The sequence below is a fragment of the Oryzias latipes genome, chromosome 19, assembly GCF_053564925.1.
Source record: "Oryzias latipes strain Hd-rR chromosome 19, Olatipes_Hd-rR_3.1".
NCBI classification, from domain to species: Eukaryota; Metazoa; Chordata; class Actinopteri; order Beloniformes; family Adrianichthyidae; genus Oryzias; species Oryzias latipes.
Window position 1 is genome coordinate 4,903,712 of NC_136255.1, and position 19,321 is coordinate 4,923,032.

Genomic DNA, 19,321 nt, shown 5'->3' on the forward strand with positions numbered 1-19,321 from the left:
GTTTTTTTTTTTTTTAATTGTTGTTTTTTTTAAGACTAAAACTGCTCCTTTCCACATGACATTAATTAAATGTGCGCTAAGGCACCCCTACTATAATGTCAACTTGCTGCTCTAATGACAATATCATCTCTGTGTGTAAGAAAATGCAGCAAGAGTGTGTGTGTGTGTGTGGGGGGGGGGCAACTGAGAATGTAACCAGGTCGTCTGAGAGGAAGAGCAGGTAGATAAAGATATGCCGATGTGAATATGGAGATACACCGGCCGTGTCCCAAATTAACACTTGCCAGGCGCCAAATGCAACCAAGTTTGCCACTTAGTCCAACGTTGAGGACCATCTGCCACATGGCTAATCAATAATAAATTGCAGCTAATCAAGCTAGACTAGTTGATTGGTGGATTGGTGGACTTTATCAATATTTTAACATGTGGATTTACTTACAGTTTATACTTAATAAAGTAAATGACACACTATATTCTAGTGTTTGTGTGAATGCAGGCTATGAGTTACTGGGGGGGTCCAGTGTTCCGCCCAAGGCGCCAGACTATCCAGCACCGCCTCTGACATCAGGCGTCTGAGGCAGGACAGACTCTGTCATGACGCTACAGGCATCAGGCCGATGGGACAAAGCACGAACGGCCATATTTCACTGATACAACTTCAGCTTTTGGTTTATCATCAGATGTTTGGTTTTTTGCTTGTTTTTTTGTTCCAGAATGTTCCAGAACCAATGAGCATGAAGGAATCTCTGTGAATAGTTTTCTCTCCTTCACATCATTCTCAGAATTTAAAACGGCGCAGACCTGACGGAGGGAACCAAAGGGTTTCCTTTCTGGTCAGAGTGACAAATTTCCAGCCTCCCCACGCTACCGATCTGTCTGCAGAGACCAGATCTATGATGAAAGTGCGGAAACTCCACTTTCAGTATGAGTCAGGCCACATGAACGATGCAGAACTCCTTTCACTGCAGCTTCATCTCTTAAGAAGCTCCTAGATTGTTTAAATACTGCAGATGTTTAAGTTTTGAATATTCCTTAGGATTTAACGGTTTTGTATTTTATCACTTAGGAATTAAAAAAAATGAATTAAAATTCAAAAAACCTTTCAAAGCTTTTTAAGTGTTGAGTGGACAGACGAGGAGGCGAAACATGAAACCTGTGGATTTTCTGAGTTTCAAGTATTAAACACTTGAATGAATGATGGGAAAAGAACTGAAAGCACCAGCACTCCTTCAGAAAACAGCCCTGTGAATCCACCCCAAAGCATTTTTTGGCTGCTTGAAACCTCCATTTATGAGGTGAGGGGAGCCCCCGCTCTCTGACGCGGCAGCGTTTCACGAAGGTGTCGCCCCCGACGGATTCCTGATGTCATGGAGATGGAAAAACAACAGCAGAGGTAAAAACACAGAAAGACCTGGCCCCCCCTCTCCCTCCCTGATCTTCTCAGTTACTTTTAGACCCCCCCCCCTTTTTAGCAGGAGCGAGCGGCACAGGGCAAGAGGAACGCTAGATCTGCGGTTAGATTTGAACCCAGAGTGTGTACAAAGACAGTTAGGGGTATTTCTAAAAGCCGATTATCAGGGGGGGGTCGCACCTTTGCAGGGGTGTCTGCAAAGTTTCTGGCCCTCAGTTTTTATTCATCCTTTCTTATGTGTTACATGGAAACTCCACACTTCTCACTTTGAGATGAGAACACCAACTACTATGTGCCGCCTTCACTGAAATGTCACAAACTGTGGAACTCCACAGAACCACATTTACATTTGTTACACATTTGAATACTTTTCTTTGCCCAATCCATTTGAACAAAATCAGAAATTCAGTTAACCTCATGGGTCTTCTGTGAATGAGCTCCAATAAAACAGCTGCTTTTGGGAGACAACAAAGGTTTGTCTCAGAATAGGAGCTTCTTTCCAAGTTGTGCAAAAAAAAAGAGGAATAAGGTGGCAAACAGACAGAAATGAGTTTCCTCTTTTTTTGGTGCAGTAGGCTGTTTCGTTAGAGGAGAATCCTGTAGTCTTTGTTCTAACGGCTGAAGAGCGTAATTCTGTGAATCTTTCTTTGGTTTGCTTTCAAACAGAAAGGATCCAAACTCCTTCAGTTACCACAGCTGCCCACATGGGGGCAGTAAAGAAGCTTGGAGCAGGAAATAAAAAGCGCAAAGAAAAGCTAGCGCCCATGACGGCATCTTTTCAAACTGGTTTCTGATTTAACGGCTGTGAGTCCAGAGTATTGACATTTGGTTTCACGCCTGCCCCGTGTTGCACCAGGGTTCATTTCCTCGTCACATTTGAGAGAATCTCAGACAGTCTGGAATGTTTGGTAGGTGGACATGGTGACAAGGTCCAGGAATTTACAAACACCTGAAAGCCAGAGGCTTGGCAGGACAAGCCAGTTCTTCTTCTTTCATTCATGGTCAGAGGAAATAACTCAACTAATTATCCAAATAAATATACAAGTAAACATCTATGGTTGTACACAGAGAGTACTAGCGTTAAAGTTCGGAGAAGGAAGATGAGAGGGACTCAATTTGTATCCATAACTCCAAAATTCCCAGCTAACACCAAACATACAACAGATGTGTTTGATTTGCAGCTTTGCAGACTCCAGAACAGCAAGAACTGGTCTGACATGGGGGCCGCAGCCAGAAAATTCTTGCCTTTTTAATGCGACTTGTTGAGCTGCAATAAGAGCGCAAATAGAAAACAAATGTTTGCAAAGAAAACACAGACCAGTCGAAACCCAACGAGGTCAGAGGGTTCCTGTCCGGTACTGTCAATCAGTGTGACGAAGCAGAAACGCGCCAACATTAGAATTACATTCCTTAAAATCTTCCCCTTCGTCTAGATTTGCAGTTGTTTTTTTTTTTAGAATAATTCTACTGTTTATGGACCAATTTCAAAATAAAAGTATGGAGGTAGGACAATAGAAAATGTGGATTTTTGAGAATTTCAAACATGTTTTGGCTGAGAGGGAAACCAGGTTGAACTTTGACCAATCAGGGACTTGGACTTGGTGGCGACGCATGGCTGGAGTCCTCTTTAATTCATGGAAGTACCAACTGTTTAAAAGTTTATCACCAATGGTTAATTGTGGTTTGTGAATTCTACGATACCAAGTCATTTACATATCGGAATGGAGCTGGGAAAGAAAAAGTCTGGAGGTTCACGAGGTTTGATATTTCACGCCAAGCATCTTCCAGCTGCCAGTACATGCGCTAGTAGGCCTGTACAAAATACCGCAAATTTATCGTTATCGCAACATCAAGCTGTGCAATATGCATACCGCAAAAGATTTCAAAGATCGCAATAAATGGTTACCTTAAATGTGCTAAAACAAACTCATGGCAGCTTGAAATATTGAACAAATGAAATAAATCCCTTTATGCATTTAACCAATCAGAAGGACCCGTTTACGTTGTTGATCAATCAGATGAGCCCTTTTATGTTAGATGTTTGCCTCCTACGTCGACAAGGGTCATTTGGAGTATAATTTTTAAACTGTTGCAGTGAAATGGAAATTATGTTTTTGGTTGTTTATATACCGCAAATTATATCGTTATCGCAATATTAATCACCAATATCGCACATCGCGAGTTTTCCTCATATCGTGCAGCCCTATGCGCTAGTATTGGTAGTGAAAGTCCAGTGCACATAATTGGTGTGAACGTAGCTTAACACTAAAGCTACATTCACACCGGCCGCAGTAGTACACTTTCCAGTTCTATGTAAAGTTAAATGCATGTAAATGCGCATTTCTGGCTTCTGCGTTAAAAACTATAGCGTTGACGCGTAGCTACGCAAGTTTGTATGACCGTTTTCAGGCTCTACGTACGAAATGGGTGTTGCAAGTCAAACCGGGTCGAACTTTAACTAATTGAATTTGGTATTGAAGTGTTGATGGCGTCTCCTTTCATTCATTGAACCATTTGAAAATTGATCACGAAAGAAAAATTCATCATTGTGTCGGTCCGCAATTCGACAACACCAAATCTTTCGTAAATCGGAATATAGGCCCGTACACACCGGGACGAATATTCGCCAGGCGTTGTTCGCCAGCGTTTTTCGCAACGTTTTTTGTGTGGTTCGGGGATATTTTAGAATTTCCGTCATTGTTTCTTCGCGGCAGTGTAAACGCTACTTGGCGTCTATCTTCTTCGCTGGTATATGTGCTCAGAAAGGCAGTTTTGTGTTTGAGTGCCCCCAAGTTGTGTTTTACTGTAACTTCAGAAGCTCCAGACACGTGTGCAAAAGCGCCGTTCTCATTGGTCGTATAGTTTTCGACGCGGCGCGTCGAACCAAAAAAACGAACCAGAGGCGTTTTTTAAAAAGTGACGCTTTGACGCTTGGTGTTTTTTCGCGTCGGTGTGCACACTCACGTTGGTGCCCTTTGTTTAGTCACGAGGCGTTAAACATCGGCGAAAATCGTGGGCGAAATTCGTCCCGGTGTGTACGAGCCTTTAAGCTGTGAAAGAAAAAGCCTGGAGACCAGAGTTTCACCCCTTCAACGTTTCACACCCCGCCTCTTCCAGCTATAGGTGGGGGACATGCGCTAGTGAACAGTAGAAAAAGAAGAAGAAGCCCTTCCCTGTTTGTTCAGTGTGAACACCATGGGCTAAATGCGCGTTCTAGAATACGTGTTTAGCATGTTCTTGAATGCACGCCAAGTGCATGTAGCTTCAGAGACGCAGCTGTTATGTTTAATACAAAAAAAAAACACACAACCAGAGACAGTTTTCAACAGCCAATCAGAGAGAGCGCTGCAAATAGCTGAGTCGGCATGGAGTTTCTCACTAAACCAGCTGGTAGTGGCGGTCTGAGTGACAGAACTTTCCCGCTCAGAATCAGAGCTGATTCCTCAAAGTCTCCTTCAGTGGGATGCTGATCCTCCCTACAGCTGGGCAGGGAGGATGACTGACGGATCAGGACTGCTCTGCTGCCCCGCCCACCCGCACATTCCAGAGAGGAGATAAAACTTTGTTTTGTCTCCATCAGAACACACCCGGCTCATCGCGCTGGTCCTGCTCTGAGCCTCCAGCCCGGGTGGAGATGCGATAAAAATGGCAGGTCTGAGAGGGGCTGGGCCTGGCGCCCGTCCCCTGCGGGCTCACAACAACCACAGGAGCGCGGGGTGGTGCCACCAACCTCCCCGGCATCATCAACATCATCATCATCTTCATCATCATGCAGGGGAGGGGGATCTTCACGTGCAGCTTCAGAGCTGTGGGGGGGGAGGGGGGGGGGGGGGGGGTCACATGTGAGGAGCAACCCGCTCTGGAATGACAGGAATGAGGAAGAGGAGCTGGCCCAGCCGCTCTGTCCCACTGTGATGGGAAGCCCTGGAAGCTGTTCTCTCAGAATTCTTAAAGAGTGCCTCTTTGTGTAAACGGGTTCTGAATGTAACCAGATTCTGGACCAGGTTCAGCTTCTGTTTACATTGACAGAGGTCAGTGTTTTGTATTTGGATCTGGTTCTGAAGGGTGACCAGGTTCTGCATGCACAGCGAAAGTGTTTCAATTTGGACTGGACCAGGTTCTGTAAAGTTGGACCATGTTGGTGGATCTAGTTCTGTATATTTGGAAACAGCTGTAAAAATGTAAACAAAGGTTCTGGATGTGGACCAGGTCGTAGACCTGAAGGGGTTCCGGTCTTACCTCCGTGACCTGCACGTAGCTGGACGGGAACCAGCCCCGGGCTCCGTCCTTCTCTCCCTCCCACCAGCCTCCGGGCAGAGCCTGCACCACCTTCACCACCTCCCCGGCCTGGAAGCTCAGTCCCTGCTGGTGCTGCTCCCCGCTGAACGGGTATAAAGTTCTGCAGAACGATCCGGACATCTCCAGCCCGAACTTCCACGGATGCTCCCGGACTCAGAGGGAACCGTTGGTTCGATTCCGTTCAAGTTGAGACAGAGGGAACGAGTGCAGCCGGACAGATGTCGGGATCTGCTCCTCCTCCGTGTTGTCAGGACTCCGCGCCTCCGCTTCTGCCTGAAGTCGCGTGAAGTCTCCTCCAGGAGGCGCGTGAGGCTGGACCGAGTGAGGGCCGACCGGCGGAAGCGGCCGCTCTCCCTTCAAAGTAAAAGCTGAAAAGCCCCACCATGTCCGCCGTTTCTTCATGTTCATTCTAACAATTGATTAAAACAAAGAAAGTTTCTCTTCAACCCCATTGAACTTCAACATAGGATAATTCATTATGAAAATATTTTTTAATTCAAAGGTGTGGCTGAAATGTTGTTTTTATTTGTTATGCAAAATAAAATCTTTTTTTTGGGGAAGAGACAGAGGGAGCTAAAATTGTGTGCCTTGTCTAGGCTACCCCACCTTGGTGGGACACAGCCTTGGTAAATAAAAAAATAAAAAAATAAAATCTATGAACTTGAAATGACACTTCAATGTAGTTTCTCTGTGACATCATTGTTTTTAAATCATTATCCGTCCATTTTACAAAAGATTTTCAGAAATAACCCAGACAATTAAAAGTTAAAGAGACAACAATAAAACATAATTCGTTAATTATCATTTTACATTAAAAGGTTGAATGGCATTCTCTGTAGCAGTTTTTTCTTTTTTACAAAGTTCATAAATTGATACAACTGTGTTTTTTATTTTATTTTATCAGTTTTCTGGGTTTTGCCTCGACATATTTGCAGTCACAAACTGGCACATCTAGTAGGCTTTGATTTTTGGCTTCATCTCCTTTAAATATAAGTAAACATTCTTTTAAATTAAAAATTTGGATGATTTTTTAAAGGATTTTTTAGGAAATATCTGTTTCTCCAAAAAGAGTAGTTTGTTTAGATTTTATTCTGAAGGGTTTGACCGGAAACATTTTTTTAGAAACCAATTAACTTGATGTAAACCCGTTGAATTTGTGGATAAAAGATAATCAAATTTTAAGTTTGTATTTTAGTAACACAATCACCTTTATACAAGTAAAATAAACAATTTATGAATGTTATCACTTTTGTAACTTTATTTTTTATGCAAAAGCATTGCATTGTGATTTACAGTTGAGTCTATAAGAAAAGTCTTGAACATTGACTAATGTAAATCCTTTCTAACCCTCCATCTAACAGATCAAACTGTTAAGTCTGTCCATCACACATGTGAAAAAGACATTTCTGATGGTTTTCTTTGCAAAAACGACTATACTGAACAAATATGTGGACCACAACTGCCATCGAAAAGTAGTTTGCAACTCTGCTGATGAGCTGCATCCAACAGTGTCATCATAACTACCAACTGTCCAAAGACAAACAAACAAAAAAACCTACATCATGTGAAAAACTCATCAACCCATTAATCTCAACTCAACAATAGAAAAATAAAGCACTGTGCCATTTTCATTGGTTCAGGCTTCAGCTTCACAGCTGGCCTCAAAATAAATTTTATATCTTTTTCAGTTGCCAGAAAGACTTATGTAGCTGCATAACTGTTTAGCTTTTTTCCATTTTTTCCCCATTATAAACAACATAAAGTCTGTTGTCTGAAAGCCGCTGAGCCAAAACAAAGTGTTTCTGGGAATTTTCTAAAACTGTTGAGATGAAGGATATTAACGTAAAATCCATTTCAGGATGTGTTTTCCTCACTACAGATGTCTGTGTCACACGCATGACTGAGCAGCATCTTTAAAGGTTCCTCATAAAATCTCCACATTTTGGGGGTAAATGGAGGCAGAGCTTTGCTCAAATGGGACCAGAGTTCTGCTGGTCACTAAGCAGAAGTGCGCATTCACAATGCAGTGGCAGTTTTTCCTGTGGGCAATGTGGGCGGCCGCCCATGGCTCAATCTTGCAAAGGGGGCGGCCATGGTGCAGTGGTAGGGCGGTGGACCCATGATCGTAAGATTGCAGGTTCAATTCCCACCTTGCCCACCCATGTATTGAAGTGTCTTGATCAAGACACTGAACCCTACCTTGCCTCTGGTGGAAGGTTGGCGCCAATGTTTGGTAGTGGAGCCTCTACCTGTGTGTGTGACTGGGTGAATGGGTCTGTGACTGTAAAGCGCTTTGGGCCTTTCAAGGAAGGTAGAAACACATTATGTAAGTATACGCCATTTACCAAAAGAAAACCTCAACCCCCTCTCCCACTATTTTTCTAGTCAATCACCACTCATCTCCACAACTTGCACTGGGGCGCCCCTACTATTGTGTCAACTTGTTGCTGTAATGACAGTATTTTGTAATGTGCACGCATTGGGATTACTTACTGGAAGATAGAAGTCTGCTTCAAAATGAATTTGTTTCCATCATCTCACTCATCTTGACTCTGGGTGTTTGACAGGCGGACAAGTCTATTCAAGATTGTGGTAAATGGACAAAAGGTTAAAAGGAAACATCAGGCACCCAGTTTAGAAACAGAAGAAGAGTAGAGGTCGTTAAACTAGCCAGGACCGCCTCTGCTTGCAAGGTGTAAGACTGAAGAGCAATAACTCAGACATTTCAGCAAAGTTATTGATTTGGATCAGAAGTGAATCTTTGTGACTGGATCCATCAAATGTTCCTGTAATTTGAAGGAGAGTTAAATCAATCAACATAAATTAATTCATAATTACTGTCTATCTACTTAATCCACTTAGACGACAAACACCGTTAAAATATAAATCAACATGGTCTATGAGGAGTAATTAGTCATCATCATAGTCATAAAAAAATAAAAAGATAGCTACAAGAATGATTATTAAAATAAAAAACGCCTTCATTGTCTTTTTCCTATTTTTTCTGGTACATTTGAGGAAAAATACCCCACAAGATCAAAAACAGACCTCATCTGTGCGGAAATCTGCCAAACCTGGCATCCCCGGAAGCGCGCGCCAGGGTTGTCGTCACGGCAACGGACAAGCGACATACGCACGCGCAACGGCAGTCTGTTAATGTTAGAATAAAGTTAAAAGGTGTAAAATATGTCGTTCTCTGGTTCCGAAGATCTGAACGAAGAACTCAGTAAGCTCGCGGTAAGAGGAAGACCACACGGAACCGAGAGGTTCGACTTCCGGCTGACAGCTTTCCCGTTTTTGCTGTTTCTTTGAGGACAGAATTATGAGGGCGACAGGAACGATGCGGGACAGAGGCACGGCGTGGGCAGGAGCGTCCTGCCCAACGGAGACATCTACCAGGGCCGCTACGAGCACGGAGAGAGGCACGGGCAGGTGGGGGGCCCACCTATGCTTTCTGATTTCTTATGACTAGTTTCAAGTGTTTAAAAAAAAAAAATGATTTGGGTCAGAATGGATTCCAAATACATTAAATGGCTGGGGGGTGGGGGGTGGGATGTCTTTGAGAAGAAACCGTCTTGGTGATTTTGACAAGCTAAGCTCCACATTTCTTTTCAAATTTAAAGTAAAGCAAAAGTAAATAAATAAAGAACAACAACAATGAATAAATAAATGTTGCAGTTCTTCTAATTACCACTAGAGGATGGTTTCAGAGGAAAACCCCTTTTCTATTGACTCCTGTCTTAAAAAGTCAAACTGTACACCATAATAAAAGTATGTACTGTCTGCCATCAAACAGAGTTGTAGTAACTATTGGTTTATTTTCTATTTGGTAGAATAAACTAGTCATTTTGGCTGCTCCACTTTAGTTTCATAGTACGCAACGTGAAATCATAACCCCTTCAATTCACAACATACCAATAAATCTAGGACTCCACCCACTTTAACATCACCTTAATATCTTTATATCATTAGAAATAATATCAGGCACGAAGAGTTAAAACATGTCTTATTCAGAGCTGTCTGACTGCATTCAGGTACAGAATAAGCCAAATACGACGGATTCATTCAGTAAAGAAATAGATGCAGACATTTAAGGATGAAAAATAAAGAAAGATGTATTGTTTTTTTTTAGAACCACAGAGTCTATAAAGTGGAATATCTTTTATCAAGAAATCAAACTGAGAAAAAAGTGTTAGTAGATATATCTGTTCTCAAATTCAGTAACTTATGAAACATGTATTACTATTTTGAAAAGTTTTGTTTAGATTTTTAAGGAGAAAAACCCTAAATCTATGAAGGGGATTGACTATTAGTTAGTGTGTTTGTTTTTTTAAAAGCAACTTATAAACACAGAATCACAAGATAGCAGCTGTTTTCTTAAAAAGACCAGCTGAATATATAGAAAAGTAGCCGACAGCAGGTTTACTACTGAATACAACTTCTGTTAAAATGTCTAAAAACCAGAACAGGATGCGCTTCAACCTGACCTTCAAAAAAGACACTTCAATGTACTTTTAACATCAACATTTTTGACATTTCTTTAGAAATGATTCTCATTAATTAAACATGCAGTATGAAAGCACAGGGATGTTACTGTAATGTATTCATGTTATTGATATGAATTTTAAAGTATTTTGTAGGAATACTAACACTTTTATAATCAATTTTACACCCAATGGTAATAGCAGCTGCATATACTGTAGGCAACAATAACCTATAGATTCTTGGACGGACTGATCACTAGTAGAGTAGGCCCACGAGTGCCACTAGTGCACTACAAATCCCAGAATGCACTGACATATTAGCGCTTTGAAAGTCCGCCCGACCGCTCATCACACAGGAGTTGTGTCTTACTGGTGAACACTTTCCTTCGACCCTGAGGATTGGGAATTGTTTGCTTGTTCTCCATAAGGAAACGTTTTAGGAATTTCCATGGAAAGTTCTAGGTTTGACACCCCCGATTTAAGGGACTGTAACCACGTATGGCTGTTTTCATCCACCAGGGGACGTATCGCTTCAAGAACGGGGCAGTTTACGTGGGAGAATATTTCAAGAACTTGAAACATGGACAGGGCACCTTCTACTATCCAGACGGCTCCAAATATGAAGGTAAAACCTGTTTTCATGTAAGCACTTAAAGAATGATAATAGGTCATCTGTTTATCCAGCTTTAAAAAACAATTGATCATAAAAAATGATCAATCAAATGCAATAAGTTTTCTTAAAGTCGTTTCTCAATGCTCACACTGTCTTTGAGAAGAAGCTGCTTCAGAGTCCATAGGTGTGGTGGCATGGATCTTCTGTGATGGAGCTTTTGTCAGAGTTTTATCTTCATAAAATGGGGCTATAAGGAAAGGCCTTATAGAAAAAGAAAACAAGGAGGAGATGGCGTTTTGATTGGGTTATGGCGGCTGAGTCACCAGAGACGACTCTAAGCCAAACCGCTAACCTGATTGGCTTCTGTAAATAAAAACCTTTTGACAAGAAAACCCCTTAGTGAGGTGGAAAATGACAGGAAATATCTGTGGAATTTAAAAAATGAACATACGAAAGGACTGACAGGACATAAAGTCAACACAAAATGCAAGGGAAAGAATAAAAATAAAAGCCTGAATGAAAGAGTTTACAGTATTAGGTGAGAGCCAGTTAAAAGTAATATGGTGTTAAGGTTAACCGCTCTTGATCTGTGAAATTGAACTTAGTCAGATCTCATCAGTGTTAGATTAAACTGCTCTGGACTGATTAAGAAATTATCAAATGCAAGTGGACAATAAAAACCATCATCAATGGAGTTCAGACTCAACAATTCACCAAGGGATCAAACAAACAGTTGTGGAGGGCACCTTTGATGGTTTGGTGTGGAAATAGTCAAGTTTTTCATAGAATGTGAGAAAAAGAGGAAATGCTGAGGCCAGAACCAGTCCACTCACAAAACTGTTACTGCGTTTTCTTCGCCACATCAGGGGCGGCCGTGTTGCAGTGGTAGAGTGGTTGACCTGCAATCAAAAGATCCCAGCTTCGCCACCCATGTGTTGAAGTGTCCTTGGGCAAGACACTGAACCCCTCATTGCTCCTGGTGGTTGAGGCTGGTACCATCAGTGTGTGCATGGGTGAATGGGACTGTGACTATATAGCACTTTAGGCCTTCAATGAAGGTAGAAAAGTGCTAAATAAGTATGGTTAAACGGTAAATGACAAATACTTATGTAGCGCTTTACTACCTTCCTTGAAGGACTAAAGTGCTTTACATTCACACACAGATTTACTCACTGTGGCGCCTCCTCTGCCGAACACTGGCGCCAACCTAAAACCACCAGGAGCAATGTGGGGTTCAGTCTCTTGCCCAAGGGCACTTCGACACATGGGGTAGCAGGGCAGAAACCAAACCTGCAATCTTTTGATCAGGGGTCGACCGCCCTACCTCATTACCACACCCATCCACGATATTTTCCATTAAAATGGACTGATTTTTTATTCATGTGATCCAAAGGACTAAACCAAATCTGCAGAACCTTGACTTGATTTAGGTTCAGCCTGGTTTTTTCATTTCTCATCTCATCAGACTGTTTCCATGGTGATCAAAACAGTCTAGACTCCTCCCACTACTGTTGTGTGTTTTGGAGTGCAGGCTCATGGGTCAACGACCTGAGACAAGGCCGAGGGGTGTATACCTACAGCAACGGGGACACCTACGAGGGAGAGTGGCTGAACCACTTCAGGTATGCTGTACCTGCTGATTACAGGTTGTTGTTTTTAGCTGTGATTTCTGGAAATTCAAACTGTTGCCAGATTGGAAGATCTGCCCTTTAAGCTGTGAAAACGTAACCACAGACGTGCTGTACTTTAGTAGGGCCTCATCTGTCTGGTTACCACATTTCTGTCAGAAAACAAAAGTCCATCGGTGTAAACTGAGCTCAGGTGATTGTTTGTATTTGTTCACCAGGCATGGTCAGGGGGTGTACCATTACCACCTCACTGGGTCAAAGTACGTTGGTTCCTGGGTGAATGGCAACATGCAGTCAGCTGGAGAGTACATCCATGCTAACCACAAGTATCAAGGCAACTTTTTCAATAACAAGGTAAGACTCCATTTACTCAACGGCTGTGTTCACATGTACACCTGTACTTCTAGCTGATCCAGACGGAGACACCTCCTCGTTAAAGAGCCACTCTGATTAATAAAGTCATTTTTCTGACAGTGGAGGACACATATAAAGACAATTAAGTTTAAAATTGCCACAGAAAAATTGACATAGAAAATATGCCGGGTGAGCCAAAAGCTCTTTGCTCCTCTCCATTCTGATGCATCCATTTGCAGAGAAACAGATCCGTCAACATCTTTGTTTTACTTGTTTGAGCTGGAATCTGGATTACAACTGTATGGGTGTACAGTATACTGTAGCTCCAATGGTGCTCGCCATTTTTGTTGCACCCGTAATGTTAGGTTAGGGGTGTGAGGGGCTGTAAGCTACTGGCAGAGCATGTAAACAGAGAGCTTTCAGGCACTGCGGGGGGTTAAAGTTGCTCAGCGACAACAGTCCCACCCACAACTCAGAGGTGAATTTCTGTGGGACTTTAACATCTTTCTCTGAAGTCTACAACAGGAATAGGTTCATATTCAATAAGGGACATTTCAATGTTGTTCAATCATTTCAAATGGTAAATGGTGTGTACTTGTATAGCGGTCTTCTACCGTCCTCAAAGGCCCAAAGCGCTTTACAGTCACAGTCCCATTCGCACACCGATGGCGGCTCCGCTGCCAAACACTCGCGCCAGCCTTTCAGAAGAGTAAAGGTGGGGTTCAGTGTCAACAAATGCTTGGGCAAGGCGAGAATCGAACCTGCAATCTTTCTTACTGCCCAACTGCTTCACCACGGCCACCTGGATGAAAGAATTAGAGAGGGGAAAAACAAAACACTTATTTTAGTTTCAGCGGTGGAATAATGTGGCTCAAATGGTTATAATGGTTACTCAGTTGAAGGTTTTGATGTTCTGGACTACACTTTACCAATTGGTTCATTTACAGGGTAATTTAAGGTTAGGAATCTGTTAGACAAACTTGTACATTTAGTTTAAGTGCATTTTAATGTTTTTACACAGACAATTTGATGAAGAAACATGAAAACTACAGGACAACGGGACAATAGTCTTTGTCTTAATTCTTCTCCGATTTTTTTAACAGTCATATAGAAAACAGAGGAAAAATGTCCCAGAAACATCAAAAAGAAATGAAATTCTGTAACAAATCAACAAATTACTGTGAGATTTCTTCAAAAACTTACATACCATGTAAAAACACCTGCCGGACACTTTTTTGGGTACATCTTACTAGTACCCGTTTTGTCTTCAGAACTTTCTTAATCCTTGGTGACATTGATTTAAGAAGATAGTGAAAACATTCCTTTAGAGAGTTTGGTCAATACTGACATGACAGCGTCACAGAGTTGCTGCAGATTTGTTGGCTGCACATCCATGATGCCAATCTCCCATTCCACCACGTCCCATTGGGTTGAGATCTGGTGACAATGGAGGCCGCTTGAGTCCAGAGAACTCATCGCAATGCTCTAGAAACCTGATTCCAGCTTTATGACATGGCGCCTTTTCCTGCTGGAAGGAGCCATCAGAAGATGGGACACTGTGGTCAGAAAGGGATGGACATGGTCAGCAACAACACTCAGGTAGGCTGTGGCATTAGAACCATGCTCAATTGGTACTAAGGGAGCCAAAGTGTGTCAAGAAAACATCCCCCACACCATGACACCACCACCCCCACCAGCCTAATTCAAGGCAGGATGATCCATCCTTTCATATTGTTGATGCCAAATTCTGAGCCTACCATCTGAATGTTGCAGCAGAAAGGAAGACTCATCAGACCAGGGAACTTTTTTCAATCTTCTATTGTGCAGTTTTGGTGAGTCTGTGTGAATTGTAGCCTCAGTTTCCTGTTCTTGACTGACAGGAAAGGAAAGAACAGGACAGAAACAAGCTGTTCTGAGTGGGTGTCAGTAGTGGTTTCTGTGAACTGTCTCATGGTGGCAGCAAACATCTTACTCTGAAGAGTTTCTTGTCTTGTAGCCCGACGGACCAGGGAAGTTTGTGTTTGACTTCGGCTGTGAGCAGCACGGAGAGTTCCAGCAGTTTCAGCAGGTATTTCAAATTAGAATGATTCCATGAAGACACGTGCAGTTTGATTGAAACTGATTATACATTTTTCTTTTTATAATTGTATTAATTGAAGAAGCGTTCTGCCCTGTGCCATTAGCACTCATGCCTCACAGTAAGAAAGCCCTGGATCAAGTCCCACCGGGGACCTTTCTGTGTGGAGTTTGCATGTTCTGCTCATGCATGTGTGGGTTTTCTCTGGGAACTCCAGTTTCCTCCCATCATTCAAAAACATTAGATGATTCTAACTTGTCCCTAGGTTTGAATGTATGTGTGTGCGAACCTTTCCAGGGTGAACCCCACCTTTGCCCAAAGGTGGTTGGAACACTCCTACAACCCAGTGACCCTAAAAGGGATTCAGTGCACTCTGAAGTTTTGGAGAAGCTAAGACATGTCAGGATGGGGATTTATTTTTTTTTCATTTCCTTCTGTTCTTCTTTACAGAACTTTTCTGATGATGAGTGGGATGAGACAGGCGCCCCCCGGTGGTTTCCCCGGTGAATCACTTACCTGACAGGATGGAGTCCTGACGCCGCTCTGATTGAGGTGAATACATCTCAGTGTTCCTTTCCAAAGCAGGTTCCCAAACAATACTGTTTATCATGTTTTCTGTCAACTGCAGCTGATCATAAACTGAAATGTCAGTCAATGTATCTGCAAACGTTTAATCTAAAAAAATATATATATATATATCACGTCACGTTTCATTTAAAAGCCACAGAAGTCATTTGTAAATCTAATTGGAACAAAAGAAAATTAGCAATGTAATGTTGGATAAACTCTTAAGTTAAGCCTCTTCACTATCCATAATCCATAAAGATTAGTGGTTGTGCTTTAACCCTTGTGCTATCCTAGGACCTCATCTAGACCGACTAGACAGTGCTCTGAACCTTTTTTCTTCAATGATTTGTGATCTTCACTGGGGTCCATGGATTACATGAAATCCTCTCCACCTTTATCCACCTTTGTCATGGTGGGAATAACACATCAATTCAATTCAATTCAATTCAATTTTATTTGTATAGCCCAAAATCACAACAACAGTCGTCTCGATGGGCTTCGAAGTAAAACATGAACTCAAAAGAATCAAGAATAAAAAGAGTTCAATAGGAAAATACTAAAATGAACTAACAAACTGACTATGCTATACTGGCATCCCTGCCCTTAGACCCCCCCTTCACGGTAAGGAAAAACTCCCAAAAAAAACGGATTCCGGAAAAAAGAAAGAAACCTCAGGGGTGCCCACATGAAGGAGGGATCCTCCCCCAGGACGGACAGGCGATTTACCAGAACTCTTAGAGAAGAATTAACTTATCTAAATCTACAACTACATATATATATATATATATATATATATATATATATATATATATAAAAGTCCAGCAGACGAGCTTCATCCAGCCGTGGTTGTGGGGACAGTCAAAGGCGCGAGTCGAGCCAGAGGCAGGATCCACAGCCAGGTGTAGGAGCAGGAGCAGAGACGAGGTACTCGGTCAGGTACAGAGCAGAGACGAGCCAGAGATGAGCCAGAGGCAGGATCCACAGCCAGGTGTAGGAGCAGGAGCAAAGGCGAGGTAGACGGTCAGGAACTGGAGCACGGATGAGCCAACTGGAGTCTGGAAGCACTCCCACTCCCCAGGAGGGGAGAGGAAAAGAGGGACAATACATGAATCGCACGAGAAGTGTTCTCATTGGATGGTAAGGGACTATGAGGTCCTTAATATAGGACGGGGCCATTCCATGTAAGGCCTTATAGGTTAACAGGAGGATCTTGAACTTGATTCTAGAATCAACTGGGAGCCAATGGAGTGAAACTAACACAGGAGTGATGTGATCTCTTCTGCTAGTTCCAGCTAACAATCTAGCTGCTGCGTTCTGAACAAGCTGGAGACTTCTTAAGGAACTCTTAGGACACGCTGCTAACAAGGAGTTACAGTAATCCAGCCTCGACGTAACAAATGCATGGATGAGTTTTTCAGCATCACTCATAGAAAGTATATTTCTGATCTTAGCAATATTCTGCAGGTGAAAAAAGGCAGTTCTACACGCCTGAGATATATGAGCCTTAAATGATAAATCCTGGTCAAATAAAACCCCAAGCCCCAATCAAAGTAAGGGTGGGGTCATAGGATAGCACAAGGGTTAAAGTGTTGCTTTTCAGAATGTATTTACCTACTGGGATCGCTGAAGGTGAGCAAAGGTCAGAATCTTCACTAATGTTCTTATTTCTATCTTTCTGGCAGGTGGTGAAATGGATTTATCAAATGAGGAAGAAACTCCCAAAAAATAACAAATTAACAAATGTTTAACATATTATTCTACTACTGTTTATCTTGAAACTTTTTGGAAATCTCCATGAATGTTCCAATAAAGTGGTGAGTTTTCCTGGATGATCCTTTCAGAGTAAAAGTCTGACTTTTGCTGAGTTTGCTGGGAAGACAGTTTGCTTGTGGAAAACTGATGTAAACCTGTTGCTCATCCAACGCCAGCAGGAGGGTCAAACGTGGCCGTGATGGTGCAGAAAAGTAGATGCTTCTACTAACTACTGACTCAAGTTCTGGTGATTGAACGGGCACCTGTTAATGGACCACAAAAATGGCGTAACCCTCCACCCATGCATTGCTGCAGTATTTCTCCGTGGATGAAATGCGTCCTCATCCGGGCTGCATGGGGGAGGAGCTGCAGCTCTGATGGCAGCGTCAGATGAAGCAGGCGATGGGAAACACTGGAGAAAGAGAACGCTGCTCATGAGTCCCATCCTTCATCCTTTGGTCGGCTGGTTTAATCAGCTGCTTGAGATTGTCCGGAACATCTTCAGCTTCCTGCTCATCCTTGAAGGAGCTAGAGAGATATTGCAGGAATATGTCCACCAGACGGCCATCAGGCCAGCAGCTGATTCCCGCTGGGAGAACCATCAAAAGATTCTGGGAAACGGCGTTTAACATTTCTGGAGGTAGAAGAAGAACTCTCCAGGAAAATCAAACATCCATGTAGTTCCGGCAGCCCCGAAATATTGACCTACAGATCCCTAAACAAGGTGAAAAAAACCCTCACGGGTGCATCTCCCACGGGTGGCCGGGGAACGGCGATGGAACCAACACGTCCTGCTGGGTCTTTCATGGTCGTGATGTAATGTGGCGGGGAGAACGAAGGACCTGCAGGATAATCAGAATCCACAAGAATGCTTAGTTTAAGCCATACTGAACTAGCTCTGCTTCTGGAGCTAGCTGAAGAGATCAGGAGGCTTTGAGCCCAGAATTGAAAAACCTGAGACACGAGTGAAGGACTTGGAACCGCATTTGAAGATGAACAACAGGATTTTTTCTGGATTACAGATTGAACCCCAGGCAAAGACTAACGCAGCAAAAGCCAACAGAGGACCTTTTTTTTTTATTTAACTTCATATCCATATCTGTAACTTGGTTCAGCTGTGACAAGGACACTGACTTTGACCAAATAAGAATAATAAAAGGAAGAGTCAAAAGAAAACTAAAAGTAAAAAACCTGATACAATTTGCTCTTGTATCAGGTAGTAACAGACCAGTGTGAACACCATATAAAAGGAAAGAATAGAACATAATTAACAGGAAGTCCTTTGCAGGATTAAAATACAAGTAACACATAAATTCTAAACTTCAAAATGAATAACTTCAAACCCTTTTCTGAATGTGGCATGAGGGAGCCCCTCCCACTATCCTGGCATAGCTCCAGGACGTGGTCGCTGGGAGGAGGTGGACGGTGTTGCTCCAGTGTGTTGTTGGCAAAGAAGTTGTTGATTTAACAGAGAAGTGGGGCCTTCACCAGTCTGCAGAGGAGGCTTGTAGTCTGTGATAGACTGAATCCCCCCCCACAACTTCCTGGAGTGTCTGCTGTCCCTGAAGCGGTCGGTCTTTAAGACCCATCCTTTTAGATGTCACCATAGTGCATCCTTGGTGTTTGTGATTTGGTTCCACCAAATGTCTCCCTGTAAACATCCTCTGCAATTATTCGGACTTGGGACCGGCACATGAAAGCACTGAATGGTGCTTCCTTGTGGTTGCATTTTAATTTCGATGGTAGTCCTTGCGTTTTGCCTGGAGCTTGTTTTTGGACTGGGGGCAATCTCCTGATCATGACTGTTTTTTTTGGTGGTTCTTCTGTTTGGGGTGGAGCTTGTTTATGGCCCTGGGCCAGCCTTCACGTCATTGAGGTTTTCGGCATCTTGTCCAGTTATTAAAAACACAGGAACAAAGCTCTGCTTAGGCTCAGAATATGGACATGAACCATGACATTGAGTGCAATAATTCATTTTTAAGTCACCAACATTTTGAAAAAAGTGAATTAATTTGGATCAAATGGATTACATCCTTTGATTTGAGGAGGAGTCTAAAAAGATCCTCCACTGTGTGTCTTTATTAATTGCTCTTTATTGAGCGCAATTTACTATTGTGCTCAAAGAAATCAAAAGCT

The 19,321-nt window shown here is 42.6% G+C and overlaps 2 protein-coding genes across 2 annotated transcripts in view; one reads left to right on the forward strand and one right to left on the reverse strand.

The window, feature by feature from the left end:
* gas7b (growth arrest-specific 7b) overlaps positions 1-6,068 on the reverse strand; it is a 62,071-nt gene extending 56,003 nt beyond the window's left edge. The window contains exon 1 of the mRNA XM_023949096.2: positions 5,651-6,068. Coding sequence (XP_023804864.1) covers positions 5,651-5,830 — 180 coding nt within the window. The 5' untranslated portion in view covers positions 5,831-6,068. The remainder of the gene's footprint in view (positions 1-5,650) is intronic.
* A 2,686-nt stretch (positions 6,069-8,754) lies between these two features.
* rsph1 (radial spoke head component 1) lies at positions 8,755-17,262 on the forward strand. The gene is made up of 8 exons (XM_023949735.2): positions 8,755-8,947; positions 9,029-9,142; positions 10,714-10,819; positions 12,339-12,429; positions 12,654-12,789; positions 14,786-14,857; positions 15,317-15,418; positions 17,116-17,262. Exons 1-7 carry the CDS (start codon positions 8,897-8,899, stop codon positions 15,371-15,373), a joined length of 627 nt encoding a protein of 208 aa, XP_023805503.1. The 5' UTR covers positions 8,755-8,896; the 3' UTR covers positions 15,374-15,418; positions 17,116-17,262.
* Positions 17,263-19,321: the final 2,059 nt, after the last annotated feature.

Bases quoted from the DNA above. Each gene is read 5' to 3' on its own strand.
- rsph1 (XM_023949735.2), top strand. From the start codon at position 8,897: ATGTCGTTCTCTGGTTCCGAAGATCTGAACGAAGAACTCAGTAAGCTC. The intron at 8,948-9,028 runs GTAAGAGGAAGA...CTTTGAGGACAG, and splicing joins AAGAACTCAGTAAGCTCGCG to AATTATGAGGGCGACAGGAA. The intron at 9,143-10,713 runs GTGGGGGGCCCA...TTCATCCACCAG, and splicing joins ACGGAGAGAGGCACGGGCAG to GGGACGTATCGCTTCAAGAA.